The sequence below is a fragment of the Chlamydotis macqueenii genome, chromosome 1 (genome assembly GCF_036417535.1).
Source record: "Chlamydotis macqueenii isolate bChlMac1 chromosome 1, bChlMac1.mat, whole genome shotgun sequence".
In the NCBI taxonomy this organism is placed as follows: domain Eukaryota; kingdom Metazoa; phylum Chordata; class Aves; order Otidiformes; family Otididae; genus Chlamydotis; species Chlamydotis macqueenii.
This window is the reverse complement of record NC_141556.1, coordinates 146,700,741-146,716,458: the sequence shown is the minus strand read 5'-3', so window position 1 is coordinate 146,716,458 and position 15,718 is coordinate 146,700,741. Positions and strand designations below refer to the sequence as shown.

The following is a 15,718-nucleotide window of genomic DNA, read 5'->3' as shown; positions in this document are numbered from 1 at the left end:
GGTGCAGGAAGTTCAGCCCCTGCAAAAGGCAAAATACTACTGCCAAATGAAAGGGGGTTCTGGACTCAGCAGGTCTCAGGAGACACTGGCCATCACCAAGGTGTCTCTCCAGATGTCTGGGGTCCCATCTCAGGGCCTTGCGGTAGCCCTCCTGCCAGCACATCTCTGCAAAGGACCATGCCCCACTTTCAGCGGCATCCCATCAAGGGTCACCTCCCCAGCTCTCCATGCAGTCCAGGCTGTCTGACATCTACACGTGATGGGCTAAGAGAACGCTCAATTAACTGCTATAACCAATTCGATAATAGATTCGATTTACACAAGTTAAGTTTGTCAAAACCAGTGCACTTAAGGCCATTTCATATTTCAGATTCTTTTAAAGAAGTCAGCAATTTACTAAGAAAATAACAACAAGAGGCCTCTGTTTCTACTGATGTCTATATTTTAAAACTTTGAGTAAGATTTACTCAAGCTTCATAATATAAAATGTCTTTCAGGATCTTAAGTGAAGCTGCAATAAGTTTTTCTTAAAAAAAAAAAAAAAAAAAACAAGCAAACAAACTTTTTTTCATTTCTAGAAGTTTCTAGACAAATGGCTGTCTTGAAATACTGCCCTTCTGGGGCTCAGAAAGATCTTGATGAGTGTCTCCCGTGCCTTGGGTGGCAACACTGGCTGCAAGTGTACTGTATCAATCTTGATGCTGATGCAGGAATTAGTCATCCTCTGAGTCACTCTCCCCCCTGGCTGGGGCACTCGCCCTGATTGAGGACATGAGCTGGTCCTGGATCTGCTTCCTGGGGTTCTCCTCAAGGTCTGTCTTGATGGCACCTGACTCCGAAATCTTCCACTCCAATTCTGTGCAGAGCAGAGCAAGAGAGCCATGAATACAGGGGAGCAAACTGGGAAAAGCCCACCCTTGCTTCCTCAACGGATTTCTTTTATCACCCTGCCCATCACCACCACCACAACCAGGGCCCTGCGTTGTTCACCCCCCTCCTCTTCCACCCCCAGATCCTAGCCTCTGCCTTGTCTCACACACTTGCTCCAGCTGAGCTCTCCCTTCACAGACACGAGTGCCAGCACAGGTTTTGGCCCAGAGCTCAGGGTACTGCTCTGCAGGCCATCAGTGCCATCCCCAGTGCCTCCCTGCTCCTTTTACAACCAGGAGGGCAAAAGGAGGCGATTGACACAGAGCAGCAGCTTTAAAGGCAACTCTCCCGGTGAAAGCAAGTTCTGCCTCCTTCTAACCACGTAAGGGCAGAAGACAGGTTTGCACATCTATTGCTGGTGAAGGAACACTGCTCATATATTACAGCTGTTTCCATCATATACCAAGTTCATCACAACCAGAAGAGGCAGGGAATAGATTCACTGTGGGGCAAGAAAACTGCAGTCATTCCATTTACACATCTGAATTATAGGTATTTTTCAGAAATGTACTCTGCAAATGCAATTCACCCCTTTCCCACTACGCCATGCACTGATTATTAGTTCCTTAGTAAGACAGTAAGAGAGACTCCACCATCAGTGGTAGGCCTATTACTATACAGACCTAAATTGGATTGCTTCCCAGAAGTGGGAGAAAGTCAATACAACACATTCAGTTGAAATCTTTCCCTTAGTTCTGCTAACAACCCTATCATTAAATCTAATTTCTTTCAGACATTACAGAGTAATGAATACAACCTCACACTTTCTCCAGTGGAAGTCACCCCATCTTAGGGGAGAAGGAAGAAAGAAATAAAAGAAAGTGCAGAATTTCAGTACCCAGCTTTCTGACATGACTGAGTTAAGATGGCTCAGTCACCTTTCGACCCCTCCAAAATCAATTATTTATTTGCCAAAAATGAGAGAAAGCTAATTGGAGGTTCTGCCACCACTGCTCACTTCAGCGCATAATTAAGCGACCGCTGTAGTTAGCGTTAGCTGTTCTTAAATTAGTGATCTCATTGGCAAGCTTTTCCCCTTCTGACAGCTCAAGGCAAGGGAGCATTTTCTATAGCACATGCTCAAGATATCCTGTAAACTTCAGGGTAGAAAAGCCTCTTTGCATCCTATTCCAGTATAAGCAGTGACATCATTCAACAGGGACCCTGAAATGTTGCTTGGCTGTGGTTCACTTCAGATAAAGACGCCCTTAAAGTCTGACCATGAAAAAGCTTGAAGGCATCTGGCCCAATATGCCTACTCAGAAAGCTGATGAGTATCCTTTTAACCGAAATAAAATCCACTAGGTTACATCCAAGTTGCACTTGCTTTCCAAGAAGAGCCTTTTTTGCTGCTGACCTCTGTCTTCAAGCACTGCTGTAGGATACCATCCCTGACCAACCACCCTCAAACATCAGCTTTTACTTAAGAGCCATGGCTCTCTGCAAGACCCGCATCACCACTCCCAAGGCACATCTCACTGACGATGCTGCACAACCCCCTAGCCTGCTAAGACTAAGATGGGAAAGAAGAAATAGTCTAGGCAAAACCACATTCTCCAGGAAAGGTAACAGCCTGTCCTCGTGGGGCTCTGTGCTCCCTGAGCCAGGAGTTCATCATGCTCCCATCTCCTGGAGATGGCAAGACAAAAAGGAAGAAGCCCAATTTCAGGCTAGCAGCTCTTTTTGGACAATACAGGCACTCCATAAAGGTTCATGAGGAGTGGAGCCTGCATGTCAGGAAGGTACAACAGACAAAAAGATGCCATCCACTGAAAATGAAACAAGAAGCCTTACAATGCAATAGGCAAGCACCAATTATCAAGTGCACAGATCATCAAGTAACTGGGGGCAAGGTGAGTCATTCAGGTACAAGAGCCCCAAAGAATGTGCATGGCTACTATTTACCCTTTAATATGATCAGGAAAATTTGTTTCATTCGGCACAGGGTGTGAATACTTGCACACACATAAGATAAATATCTGCACGTTGGCCTACTGAGCCACTCACTGCTTTTACAAGATAACCTTAATCGCATGTTGTTGAGCCATAAGGATGCAAAATAAAAGAAAAATAAATCTAATACGATTTTTTGTATCTCCCTTCTCCTCCTAAGCCTCACTTCTCTCATTTCTAGCAAAGCAGTTTTGCTTTTCCTTTGGAAGACTGGAGATGCAGACACTCACCGTCCCTTGTCAGGTTCATGCCACCGAAAACCAAAGGCCCAATGAACTGAGCTTTGATGTCTCCCTCCAGGTAGACGAATATCGTAGGCAGGTTCTTATCGGGATAGTTGGGAATGCAGGTGGTAGAGATAGCTTTGATGAATTTCACGTCTCTGAACTTTTTTGCAAGCCCGCTCATATGTTGATTTATTAAGGCACAGAGTGGAATTCTGTGAAGAAAAACGGACAGACATAAAAAGAAAAAAAAAGACGAATCAGACAGTAATCTCGTCCAGAAGAAAGGCCAGAAACATCAGCTCGATGAGTAGTTAAGGAAAGGCAAATGTACCAGAAGCAACTGCTGAATACTTTTCTTGTCCAGTACACCAGCACTCAAAGGAAACCAGTACCACTTGAGGTTTTGGTGGGTGGTGGGTTTTTTGTTTTACAATATTTGCAATACAACCTTCCCTTCTATCACGCAGATAAATTGGTTTATGAAAATAGAATATTTAGAAATTGCATGAGCAAGGGCAAAATAGAAAGAAAAGCAGTTCCTGCAAATGACAATGAACACCTGTGAGGCTATTTGAAACAATGAAAAAAATCAAGTATTTCTAACCTTTTCCACACAATTCTAGCAACTTACCAGACCTTTTTGTCAAGTTTTTCCATCATGCTGATAGGACTGGAAACCTCGTTTACTCCATTTTTATGCATCTAGAAACCAGACTATAGATATACAGTGATCCTTCTAATGTACAGCCCGCCCCACAACTTTATCCAGAATAATTTCCAAAGTGCAGTATTTCAGTGGCAGCAGCTACCTCTATGACAGCTGTATGGTACAAGTCACACTGTGCCGTATAGAAGCATCAAAAATGCCACTTCATGGTAGCACTGTTTTAGAGCCAAGTTCAACAGTCTTAAGTCAACAGTAAGGAAATTACTAACTCAGTATTTTATTTCTTAGAACTCTGGAGTCAGTACCTTAATTTCCACAATAAGTACACATTTGTCTAGAGTATTTTCAGCTATTGACAGTGAAAGGTTTAAAGGTTAAAGAAAAAAAAAAAAAAATCTAATCTTACCCTTGTTTGTAGAGGTGCAGGACTACCCATATATTTTTTCCAGCTTTCGTAACCTCTTGAACGTAATCTTTTCCCGAAATCTCCAAAACTTCTCCAAATTTGTTCTTCATTTGAGCTGCTTTCATTTCTGCTAACCTTTGCTGTCTGAACAGTAAGGAATGGGAAAGAGATCTTGAGAACAGATGCATTTTTGACAGAAAAACACTTAGAGTAGCTGGCTGAAACCTAGATTTCAGAAGCACATAACAAATATCTTCAAACTCCAGAGCAACAAAAGCATGTTGACATCATCTATAGATGCTCTTATATTTGCATCACAAGTTAAAATCATAAACACGCAAGAAGTATAACTATATGTCGTGCATTTTTTTTTGTCACTTCTGCCCTCAATGGACATTTCTTCTGCAGATACTACACTATCAAACTAAATGGCAAAAATCATAAAAGATAGTAAAGATAAAAAGATAACGGAAAATCAACACTGTAATCATGTAAATCTGCAGCAATTTGATCTCATTCATGCAAAAACCGAGAAATCTTGGAGGGGATTTTCAAAGCTCTCAGAATCCCCAGCCATGCACTCAGCAGATGCACATTATCTCTGCTAAACTAGGTTGTAGACAAAGGATGCTGAAATTTAAACCCAGTTATCTTATTAAAGCCATTTAAAAGCTCTACAAGAGACCAGAAACACAACCCACTTTTTCTATCATCAGGCTTAACAACATCCTTCCTCTCTTCAACAATATCTAACAGCATACAAAAGAAAAAAAAAATCCAGTTTTCATTAAAAAATCCAGTTTTCATAAAAAAATCCAGTTTTCATTAAAAAATCCAGTTTTCATAAAAGCCAAGTTCTGCATGCTGCTCTGACCTGTACATTTCAATAGCTTTCTCATCTTCCTCATTAAATTCATCTTCATTCTCTTCTAGCTCTTCCAGAGTCATGTCCTCATAAGTTTTCACTAGAATGGAAGAAGCATCAAATCAGCAAAAACTTTGTTCCAGGACTAAAACTCAACTAGCCTTTATCAGTTCAACAGAATTTATTAACTATGGGAAATATGGCTTTCTTGAAGTATTACTGTTACTGGATTTTTAGAAAATATTATGCACTTTAGACATATAGATGGAAAGACAATGATGTAAAGGGCTCGGAGCTGAAGGCTGCCTAGAGTAGCACATGAGTACCTGAACTAGCTTTCAGGTTTGGTGGCTGTAGCAAAGACGTACCTAACACATGCACAACACAGCAGGGATGCCTGAACAACGGAGGAAGGAGGAAGCATACAACAGGTAATCTCATGAGATACTTTTACTTGCACATTCACATGGCAGACTCCCTTCTCACTGTTCTTATTTCAGTTTTCAAACTTTCACTTTTATAAAAACACAGAGCTGACATCAAGAACAAAGCTTTCCTGTGCTGGAAGAATCCATGTATTCAGGAACGTATTGTTCAATACTGTTAACAGATGATCACTCTATACAAAAGGCCGCCTTGGCATCCCTTACAGACTTGGAAAAGGACACATTGATTTACAGACATATAAACATTACTGCTGGCCATTTCTTTGTACAAGCTTCCCCCAGGAGCCATTCCAAGACTTGTCCCGCCACTGCTACCCAAGTTACTGGTCACTCACCAAGGGACTTCTGAAGGATGGCAAACTGTTCCTCTTCCTTTGCACGCTCCTTTTCCTCCAGGTTTTCCTTTGGAGGAAGGATCCCTTTCTTGCGCAGGATGTCATTCCACTCCGTGTCTTTATTTGGGTCCTAGAACAGAACAAGAAATGGATGATGTGCATTCAGGGTGAACTTTACCACTTCCAGAACTTAACACAGGCAAGTTTTTCAAGAGGCACAGCACACTGCTAAATGAGTAGCTTTCTGGATAGCGCCAGAAAGTCCCAGTGTGCACCCTGATGCTGAGGCTTCTTTGCAGCCCCAGACCAGTACACTGAAAAGTGACTTCATTTTATTCCATCCCATTCACAGTACATACGGGAGGTCTCCGTAGGGTACAAAAATTTGAAGCATTGTAACCATCATTGTAGCTCTCACAAGGTGAAAAGGGAGGAAATGAGCTGCATGACAGGAAAGGACACCAGCCACAACGCTCACATGCGGAGCCTCAGCAGAATAATCAGCAGTCAGTGCATTGGGAAGTGCTGGTGAGAAGACACACAGGTACCAGCCATACAGACCTAACTCTGGATATACGAGAAGTCTCCTCAGTAGATTCAAGTCAGTGTGACTACACAAGTGCTTAGAGAGAAGCAAGCACAGTCTCTGTCAGACAAGGCCATTTCTAGGGAATCAGATCTAAATCTATGCCTAGACTGCTCCTGAAAGTTAAAAAGAGGCTTCACCATGAAACAGTTACAATAATTCTACTAAACAAGGTCAACAGGCACCCACGTAATGCTGAGAACCTCAGCAGTTTTTTCAAGTTAGACAGCAATTTTATTTTTTTTTTAAATACATGAAAACTCAGCGATAAGCACTCACAGGCTGCTTTTGCTTCCTTACTGCCTTGACACCACCCCCCCCTCGCCTCCCCAAGAAAAAAAAGGAAAAAAAGTAAAGTAGCCCAGCAAATAGTAGGGCAGATTTTAATTTTTTTTTGTTTGTTTTGATTGCGGTCATTTTTCCCTGAACACAGCATTTCACAGCATCTACTGTCGCTTACCAACACACTGACGAGTGCCTGAAACACCCACCCGCCCATCTGCTTACTACAGCAGCTGGGTAAGCACCGCACCGACAAACCACCACAAACCCAAGCTGCGGAGCTTCACAACAAGGCCGCCCCACGACAGACGCCTCCGCCCCCAGAAAAGGGAATGAAACCGGGCTCCCCCCTCGCCGGTGAGGGCGGCCCGTGGCTGCCGGCAGGGCCCGAACCCGCCCGCCCCGGCGGCTGTGACCAGGCCTGGTGCCCGGCCCCGGTCCCCCCCTGCAGCTCCGGCAGCACACGGGCCGGGTGCGGGGCGGGGCTGGGCGGGGGGGCCGGCCGCTCACCTGCATCCTGCCGCCGGGGCCGGGGCCTGAGCCCGGTCAGCGTTGGCGGCGGCAGCGGGGCTGTGGCAGGCCGGTCCCGGCGTGCGCGGCGCGGCCGGAGGAGGCGGCGCTCCCCGGCGGGGCGGAGGCAGCGGCCTTGCTGCTTCCCGCAGCGCCTAATAAGGCCTGTCCCGGCGCGGCTCTGTGGAGGTGGAAGGGTTGGGGTGTTCCTTTTTTTTTTTTTTTTTTGGCTAGTCCGGCTCTTCGCTGCTTCCTGCTCCTTTTCTGCAGGCAGGAGGGTGCGGTGCCGCACGGAGCAGCCCGGGGCTGACAGGTACCGGTCCTCCCGGCTGGTCCCCGGGCCTGCAAGCAGCCGTCCCGGTGCTTCTGGAAGGGTTTCGTACAAAGCGTGCTCACACAAGTCATGAGTCTGCACGACCTCAGCGGGGCTCTATGTGAGCTGCAGCCCTGCCGAAAGCCCAGCTCAGCAGAGCTTTAACCCCAGTACCCTTCATCTAGGGAGTGCCCCTACCCCTTCCTCGTACCCCTCAAACCAGCGTCAGCTCGGAGGCGATGGGGGATGCAAGTCACGGAGGGCAGAGGAATTCCTGCCCGGCTTCCAGGTGGCACAGCTTTAAAAAACTTTTCCTCGCCCCCATGCTGTACCCTCGCCGCCGGAGCGGTTTCAGCAGCGCAGCGAGGGATACAAAATCATGTCCTCTAAAAGTAGCCTGCTAAACACACCCGGGAAAAGAGTTACACAGCAGAGAGCAAAACAAGGAATTTTGTATCAGGTTGAAAAACATGTAACATATTCTGAAACTCCTGTGAAAAGAAACAGTGAGCTACTTCCTAGCACTTTCCAGAACTCCTTTCTGACTTGTGAAGCAATCAGACAGAAAGAGAAAGTGCATTTTCTGTGGGTCACTTTCTGTTAAAAAATAAAATAATCAAACCTATATTGTCTATTCTTATCAGCCATAATTATCAGTACTTCAGATATTGTCAGGGTTGGGTCATAGCCAATTAGCATTACAAGAAATTTGTGTCCAGATAGTTACTTTTATTTTATTTCTGAGTCGGTATTAGAGCATCACTCAGCAAACACTGAGGAGTGGGTCCAGTGTGGTGACCCCAATCCATTTGGGATCAACACCTCACTCTCTAGAAATGGGCATCTCCGCCCTTTCAAAGAACTCAGCAGAATTTGTGCTTTCTTCTCAAAGACACCCAGTAGAGGAAAAGGAGGAATAGGCCTCCTCCCACCTCCCCCTCCATTCACGCTCTAGCCTGATGGCCATCATGCTCACCCAGAAAGGAGAAGCCCAGCTCTAAGTCCCCAGAAAATGACCCCCCCTCCCACCTGCCAGCAGGTCTTAAAAGCGTGTTTGTTCTGGGCATGTGGAGAAATGATTGTGTCTGCACTCCACCAAGGGCCTGAAATGGAAATTCATAAGCCCAGTTACAACACATTATAACATCATGGACACCCTGTTAGCATCCTGAAGCGTGCTGGGGCACTTACCCTCTGCTAAGTCTGATTTACTGAAGGGATGGCACAGCCACCTTTTCTGCCTCTGAATTAAAAGAAATGGATAGCTGCACTTTCAGAGGACATCAGTCCTTACAGTGAGTATTTTGACGTGTGGAGGGTGCACCATACCCTTTTCCCAGCGCCCTGAGGTGGAGGAAGACTCAGCCTCACCCAGCTTGGACTAAACACTCATCCTTGTGGGAAAAGTTGCTGTCTGAGTGACAGGTGGAGCCACAAACATAGATGATGTGAGAGCTTTAAATCAGAAAGTAAATGGTTTTGGAGCCTTCCAGTGGGGCAGGATGTGAGCTAAAGTTGTTGAGATCTTTTGTCTCTGACCCACAGTTAGTACCTGGCATGCAGAACCAAAGGATAACTGTTGGTGCCTGTTTTGCTGTACAAATGTTTTGTCAGAGCCTGGGCTTTCAGGAGGACCTGCTGATTTAATCTTCTGTGGCTGAAATATCATTCACACCCATGGGTCTTACACATTGCTGGTTGGAACCTATTTGGAATGGAAGACAAACACAGAAAGAGCATGAGCAGAGAGTGTGCACTCATTTTTTTTAAAGGTGCTCAAAAATATTCATTTTCGTTAGGTGAGATTTTTGCTCAGGTGAACTGAGAGGAACAACCCAAGGACCCTTGGCACCAGAACCCCTCTGTTTCCACAGCAAACCCTGAGCCCCATCTGAGACAGAGAGTTACCAGAAGAGGAGGCAGTAGCCCAAATCTTAGGAGCAGCCCCATCACATCACTTGGTGGGGCTCGGACAAAGCATAACTCTCTCTCCCCAGGACACACATAAAGCAATACGCAGTTTCCCCCCTCCCACCCAATGAAAAATACATCGTAGCTGTAAAGCACATTTCCCCTATGTACTGTTTTTATCAAGCTTCGGCAGGAAAGAGAGGACTGTTTTTACACACAGTGTACAGTCAGAAATACTCCAGCCAGAGTGGGTGAGAGCTGGTGATGTCACAGTGAGATGGAAATATAGCTGTGGGTCAGCCCTGGGAGACAGACTGGCTTCTTTCGCCCCTAGATAATTTGCTTCTGGGTATCCATAATGTATTTCTTTCTTTTCCCCCAAAATCAGGCATTACAAGGAAGATGAACCACATGTGAGAATGACTCATTAGGTGTCCAGGTGAGCCACTAATGAGGAGAAAAAGTTGCTAATAAAAAGGTTCTTGCAGGGGGAATGGTGGTGTGTGGTTTGTTTGCTTTTGAGTGCTGGTGGTGGCAAAACACAGACTAGGGCAAAATAATAATAATTTTTGGAGGTAATGTGTTATATTTTTTGTTTACAATGTATAGTGAAAGATCTGGGGTTATTGTGGACTTTATGTTGTTTTGTAAGGTACTGCATTTGTAGCACAGTATGTCTGTAATGTGAGTAATTACATTATGAAAAGTGTTGTCTGATAATAGGAATATGGATTTATGGCTTGGTTTGCTTGGATTTTATTATGGGCTGGGATTTTTTTGTTCCTCCCTCCCAAATCTTATTCTGATTTTCCTTAAATATTTAAATCTCTCTATAAAAACTGTTTAAAAAACCTAATGTTAATTTACTGATTAATGTTCTTGTACATAGCAAAAGTTGTGTTGGAACCTAACTGTCCTATTTACTCATAGATTAGAAATGTTATTTAAATAAGTATTTTTGCCACTCCAATTGTAAGAGTACTCTAACTGGACAGAATTTCCTTAATCTTGAGTAAATAGATGGCAATTTCTATTCTTCTGAATTGTGCTGTCCAAGTCAATTCTTCTTTTTAGTACAGAACACCTCCAGTACTCTCATAGCAGCCAGAGAATATCCTGTAGGGAGAACTAATTTAGAACTTCATATGAAAACCTCTTGGAGTATTTAGATTAGAAGATGCTGTGGGCTGCAGGAATTTTTCAATTGTTAGATTTAAAATTAAAAAAGTTAAAATACAGATTCCACTTGGAAGAAGAGGCAGGCTTGGCCTCAAGTTATCTTGGAGGTAACAGTTATGGTGTTTAAGAAAATCTTGTTGAAGAAGACCCACTGTGCCTCAATCTCAATACATTCCAAGTGGCAACGAAAAGCCTCTTTTCTTTGGAGCTCTTTGTATCTACTTCAATAAGCCTTTCTGGACAGGTTGTCAGCCCGCTGTGGTTTTACGAGGGCCTCTCACCTAAAAAGTAGGCTGTAAAAGGTTAGAAGTAGTTAAAAACTTAGTGTTGCTATTAATGAACTGTGGTGTGTGGCTCTTTCCTTAAGAAAAGAACAAGTTGTGTTGTTTTTGGTTTTGTTTTGTTTTGTTTTTTTTTTTCCTTCATATAGAACAGCAGAAAGTGTAACTCACCTTGCTGTTGTCTCCTCTTGCTATCAGTGAGCTGTAGCCCAAGCACCTGGGTAATTTGAAGATCTCCAACCCTCTGTGTCTCCTCATCCGTCAGAATGTCTGGACGTGGAAAGAAACACGTAGTGCCTGGCAAACCTGGAGCTGAACTGAAGAAAACCAAATCAGTTAAGGCTGGTCTGCAGTTCCCCGTGGGTCGTGTCTACAGGCTCCTTAAAAGAGGGAACTATGCTGACAGAGTCAGTCCTGGCGCTGCCATCTACATGGCTGCAGTGCTGGAGTACCTGAGCGCAGAGATCCTGGAGCTGGCGGGGAACGCTGCACGGGAAAACAAGAAAGCCAGGATCCTGCCCAGGCACATCCAGCTGGCTGTGAGAAACGATGAGGAGCTGAACAAGCTCTTCTCCTGTGTGACCATCGCGCAAGGAGGGGTTATGCCAAATATCCTTTCCCAGCTCCTTCCCAAGAAAACTGTTAGAGATGGTGCTGCTTCTCAGGAACAGGGCGGTAGCCAGTGAAACTTGCTTTTCTGGTCTGTTCTGTGCACTTATGGATGATGGAACTCAGTAGCACTAATTGTATGTGTTTGCTTCTTTGTCAAGTGTTTTTCTTGCTATTTTTAATGCATTTTTAAAGCTTGAAATAAAGTTCCTAGAATGCAATGCTGTTCTCCTTTCTTTTCTCAGCTTCCCTTCCAGGGATGGAGTAGCACAGAAAATGTCGAAGTCCAGCGGACCACTGAATAAGTGGTACATGAGTCAAGTTCATGTTTATTTTTGAAAATAAGTTACAGGTAACTGTTGTGGAGTAGGCAGAGGAGCCCTGCCATTCATGTTCACATGGACTTTTCCTACATCACAGATTCATAGTGTGATTAGCTCAGTGCCTCAGAGGTTGTTTAACTCTGTTCTAAGAGTTAGTAACCCTGTGCTTTAAAGTTTTATTGGTCATAGTTTCTCACTACAGCTTTATCTCTTACACTGCTCCAACATGACACTAAACCTCTATCCCCTCCATCTTGTCTACAACCATAGGTAGTTTATTTAACATCTGGCACAATATCTGTGCTGTCAGTAGAGGTGACTGTCTTGCTTCCGTCTATCAGTGTGGGAAAACAGAAGTCTCTATACCCAAACAAGCCCCCAGGCCTTTGCTGACCAAGTAATTGAAAGTCTTCCCCCAGGAAAGTGCTGAGGGTTTCTCTGTTCATAATGGGTGCATCATAGCATCTCACACAGAGATGAGCTGGTTAGCATTTACTGAACTGTAGCTGGAGCATGAACTTTTTCTTTGAAAAAGATCTGCCTGTCCTGTTGAGTTTGGCATAACTCCTTCACCCCCTCAAGGCATGAGGGTGTCAGAGCCTACTGGCCAGGCTTCAGGATGCTGCCAGACGTCAGAGCTGTAGGTGACGTGCAATGTTAATGACTCATTCCAAGCTGCGCTTACACAGGAACAGGAAGAGAGAAGGTTACCTGACTGGGAAGGCACGGTGATTTCAGGGTGGTGGGCAGCTGGAATAGTCATTGTATGCTACCTGATTTCCAAGAGCAATTTGATAAGATTTTGGCTGGCCTACAGTTAACCCAGTGAAGTGAGAAAAAGTGGAGGATGCTATAGCAATGAGAAGTAAAAATATCTGAGAGTAATTTTAAGCTTTGTGCATAAAGTGAAGATGTGCTACATGTAACTAGCCTTCTGCTGAGTGTTTACACCTGTAAATGGGGGAAAAAAAAAAAGCTTTAAAGGAGGTGCATGACAAATGAACACATGCAAATTAAATTATTTCCTCCATTGGAGAATGGCGAGGGAATGATTTTTTCTTTGGACCAAGCAAAAATCTAAAGGCTTTTGGTAATAGTAGAAGGCTCAAGCAAGATATTAATTTTGTGCAGTTTTAAGCATGATACTTACAGCACCCTTTGCTAATCTGGAGAACTGTGTGTCAGACATCATGCTGCTCCCGGATGCAGGCTGTTTCTTTGAGCCTGCTCTGCACCACACCAAACAGACCCTGTGAGGCACAGCCAGTGCTCAAGGAGCCTCTAGAAATGCCTTCACCTGCCATTTTCTGTATGACAAAAGACACTGGGAGAGCAATGTGGCCCTACCTCTACTTATACAGAAAGACAGAGTTTATGTTGAAGCACTGGTCTAATTCAAAAGTCAAATTTTTAAATATTTCTTTCATCAAGAACAATCTTGTTTGGTTTCTTTTAAACAACAGTTATAAAAGAAACAGTTCTGTAAATTAACCAGATAAGCATAGTGATCTGAAAACTCACCCCTCTGGCCTCATGATGACAGAGGGCAGACGTCTCCTAACCCAGCTGCTCAGCAAAAGTTTCTGTTGGCCCAAGGGTCAACTTGCCAGCACTCGTGTACTGAAGAAAAAATGACTCAGCTGTCACCACACCCTTGACTCTAGAAAGGACATATTATGCCTTGCAACACAGCTATGCATGACTTTGGGAAAAAAAAAAACTGGACTGTGGGACAGATGAGAACAAGTCATAGAAGAGAGAGAACCCAATGCCAGAGGTCCTGAGCTTTGCCAGGTTCTGCAGCATAGTCACAAAACTGCTGGCAGCACAAAAAAAAAATGGTGATACAGGTTGCTGGGTGTTGTTCTTGATGACTACAGCAAGTTAAAATGTGCCCCCTTTCAGCTGGAATAAATTAAATACCAGCCAGAGGTACTGCAGTTCTTTGAGGCAGTAAACACTAGGCTTCTTTCCAGAGGAGATCATCCAACAAGATGCTAAGCAGCTCTACAAGCACTAGTGACAAATTTTCTTGCTCTCAGGGACTGTACTGAGCTGCTCTTGTGTCATGACCTTGATTGTTTGGTTTTTTTTTTTTTTTTTTGAGTGGCTACATCATTGCTCACCCAGGTGGCATTAAACGATGCAAGAGCTAGTAATGATATGGCTACCGCTGTGGAGTTTAAAAGGGGGCAGCTGTTGTCAGGAACTGTGGTTTGGGGGATTTGAGTAGTGGTATTGTTGGAAAAGAAGCTAAGTCAATAACCTCTTTAGGTAAGAGATTGTGCTTGAGAAATAACACCATGCTTTCTTTGTGTTAGGTAAGCTCTTGAGTGAAATAATGGACTTTTAAGTGCTGTAGTTGGTATAAGACTGCTTAAGATGTCTCTTAATTTTTTTTTATTTGTTTACTTGGGTAAGATATTTTTAAAAGCTTGTCCTTCTAAGGCCTGCAAAAATTGTCTAAAATAACTTTTTATTGTATTTTTGAGCACTCTAATTTGATATCTGATTTAGTTCCTCCCCCACCTGAGTAGAGCTTCTCAATACTTAAAAACAACTAATGATTAAAACTTGAGAACAATTCTATATGCAAAAGCAGAATTTTCCTGTGTTTGGTTTCCAGTTGCTTTGTGTTATGTGTTGAAGAGTAATTGGTGCTGCTCAATACCAGGGACTTTGTCAGTAATAAGTGATGGGACTTGTTAGAATGGATGCAATACTGTATAAAAAGATGGTAACTGCATTTGCAGCAGCCTGATGCACAGCGTGCTAAGCAGAGCAATTTCAGTGTTTAATGTAAAACAGAGCTTCTCTTCTTCCCGTAAGTCTTGTTCCTGATTCTGTCCTGTTATGTTACAGCAATAGGTTTCCTCACCTCTGGAAGACAAGACCTATTTGAAGTTGTTTCTAGTAGATGAAGTCCTTTTCTGTTCTTACTTCAGGCAAAGACATGAATTGCTAGCTCTGGCTCTCACAACATCATCATTGCAGAAACTACCTAGGTTCTTCCCAGGGGTAAGTTCAATGAAGCTTCCCTGCAGGGTTTCTGAACAATTCCAGGTATCTTTAAGACTAGTTTGCTTAATTTTTCTCCTTAACAGCAGTTCTCCTTTGATACTGGGTCAGAAGACCTTGCTCCTAAGTTCTCGCTTACTCTCTTGAAAAGTTTTGTGCACATAGCAGATGGCTGACCTGCTGCTCTAACTGAGCTTATAGGTGCCTCTCGGCTGGTAGAAAACTTGAGACTCTCCTAGATCAGCAGCCTGACCCATCTGCTCCTTCTGACAAAAATATGAACAACCAGCAAACTTTCTGAGAGGAAAACTGACTTATAAAAGAATTAGAAAGGCAGTGAAAGGAGGAGAAAGAAAGGACTTGAATGCTTGGTTTCTGTGTCTAGTTTTTGGTTTTTTTGGTTTTTTTTTTTTGTTGTGTTTTTTTTTAATTATTTCTCTTTTTATACTAGATTGATGTTAGAATGACTGAGTATGGGATGAACACCACAAAGCTCCTCCTTGTGCCAAAGAAAACCAAATCAGCTAAAGCTGGTCTGCAGTTTCCCGTGGGTCGTGTCTACAGGCTCCTTAAAAGAGGGAACTATGCTGACAGAGTCAGTCCTGGCGCTGCCATCTACATGGCTGCAGTGCTGGAGTACCTGAGCGCAGAGATCCTGGAGCTGGCAGGGAACGCTGCACGGGAAAACAAGAAAGCCAGGATCCTGCCCAGGCACATCCAGCTGGCTGTGAGAAACGATGAGGAGCTGAACAAGCTCTTCTCCTGTGTGACCATCGCGCAAGGCGGGGTGTTACCTAATGTGCTTCCTGAACTTCTTCCTAAGAAGACCATCTCGCTTAAACCACCCCACAAATATGTCCAGTCGCAGGAGTTCTAG

General features: G+C 43.9%; 3 protein-coding genes across 3 annotated transcripts; 2 read left to right on the top strand and 1 right to left on the bottom strand.

Annotated features, from left to right (window-relative positions):
* Positions 1 to 420: 420 nt before the first annotated feature.
* On the bottom strand, positions 421 to 7,318 carry PDCL3 (phosducin like 3). The gene is made up of 6 exons (XM_086740763.1): positions 7,208 to 7,318; positions 5,830 to 5,959; positions 5,058 to 5,148; positions 4,184 to 4,327; positions 3,114 to 3,322; positions 421 to 856 (listed from the first exon to the last, which is right to left on the bottom strand). Exons 1-6 carry the CDS (start codon positions 7,211 to 7,213, stop codon positions 714 to 716), a joined length of 723 nt encoding a protein of 240 aa, XP_086596889.1. The 5' UTR covers positions 7,214 to 7,318; the 3' UTR covers positions 421 to 713.
* Positions 7,319 to 11,157: 3,839 nt separating this feature from the next.
* LOC104487228 (histone H2A) lies at positions 11,158 to 11,577 on the top strand. Its single transcript, XM_010130126.2, has one exon. It carries the CDS (start codon positions 11,158 to 11,160, stop codon positions 11,575 to 11,577), a length of 420 nt encoding a protein of 139 aa, XP_010128428.1.
* A 3,727-nt stretch (positions 11,578 to 15,304) lies between these two features.
* Positions 15,305 to 15,718, top strand: LOC104487229 (histone H2A). Its single transcript, XM_010130127.2, has one exon. The coding sequence runs from the start codon at positions 15,305 to 15,307 to the stop codon at positions 15,716 to 15,718; it is 414 nt and encodes a 137-aa protein (XP_010128429.2).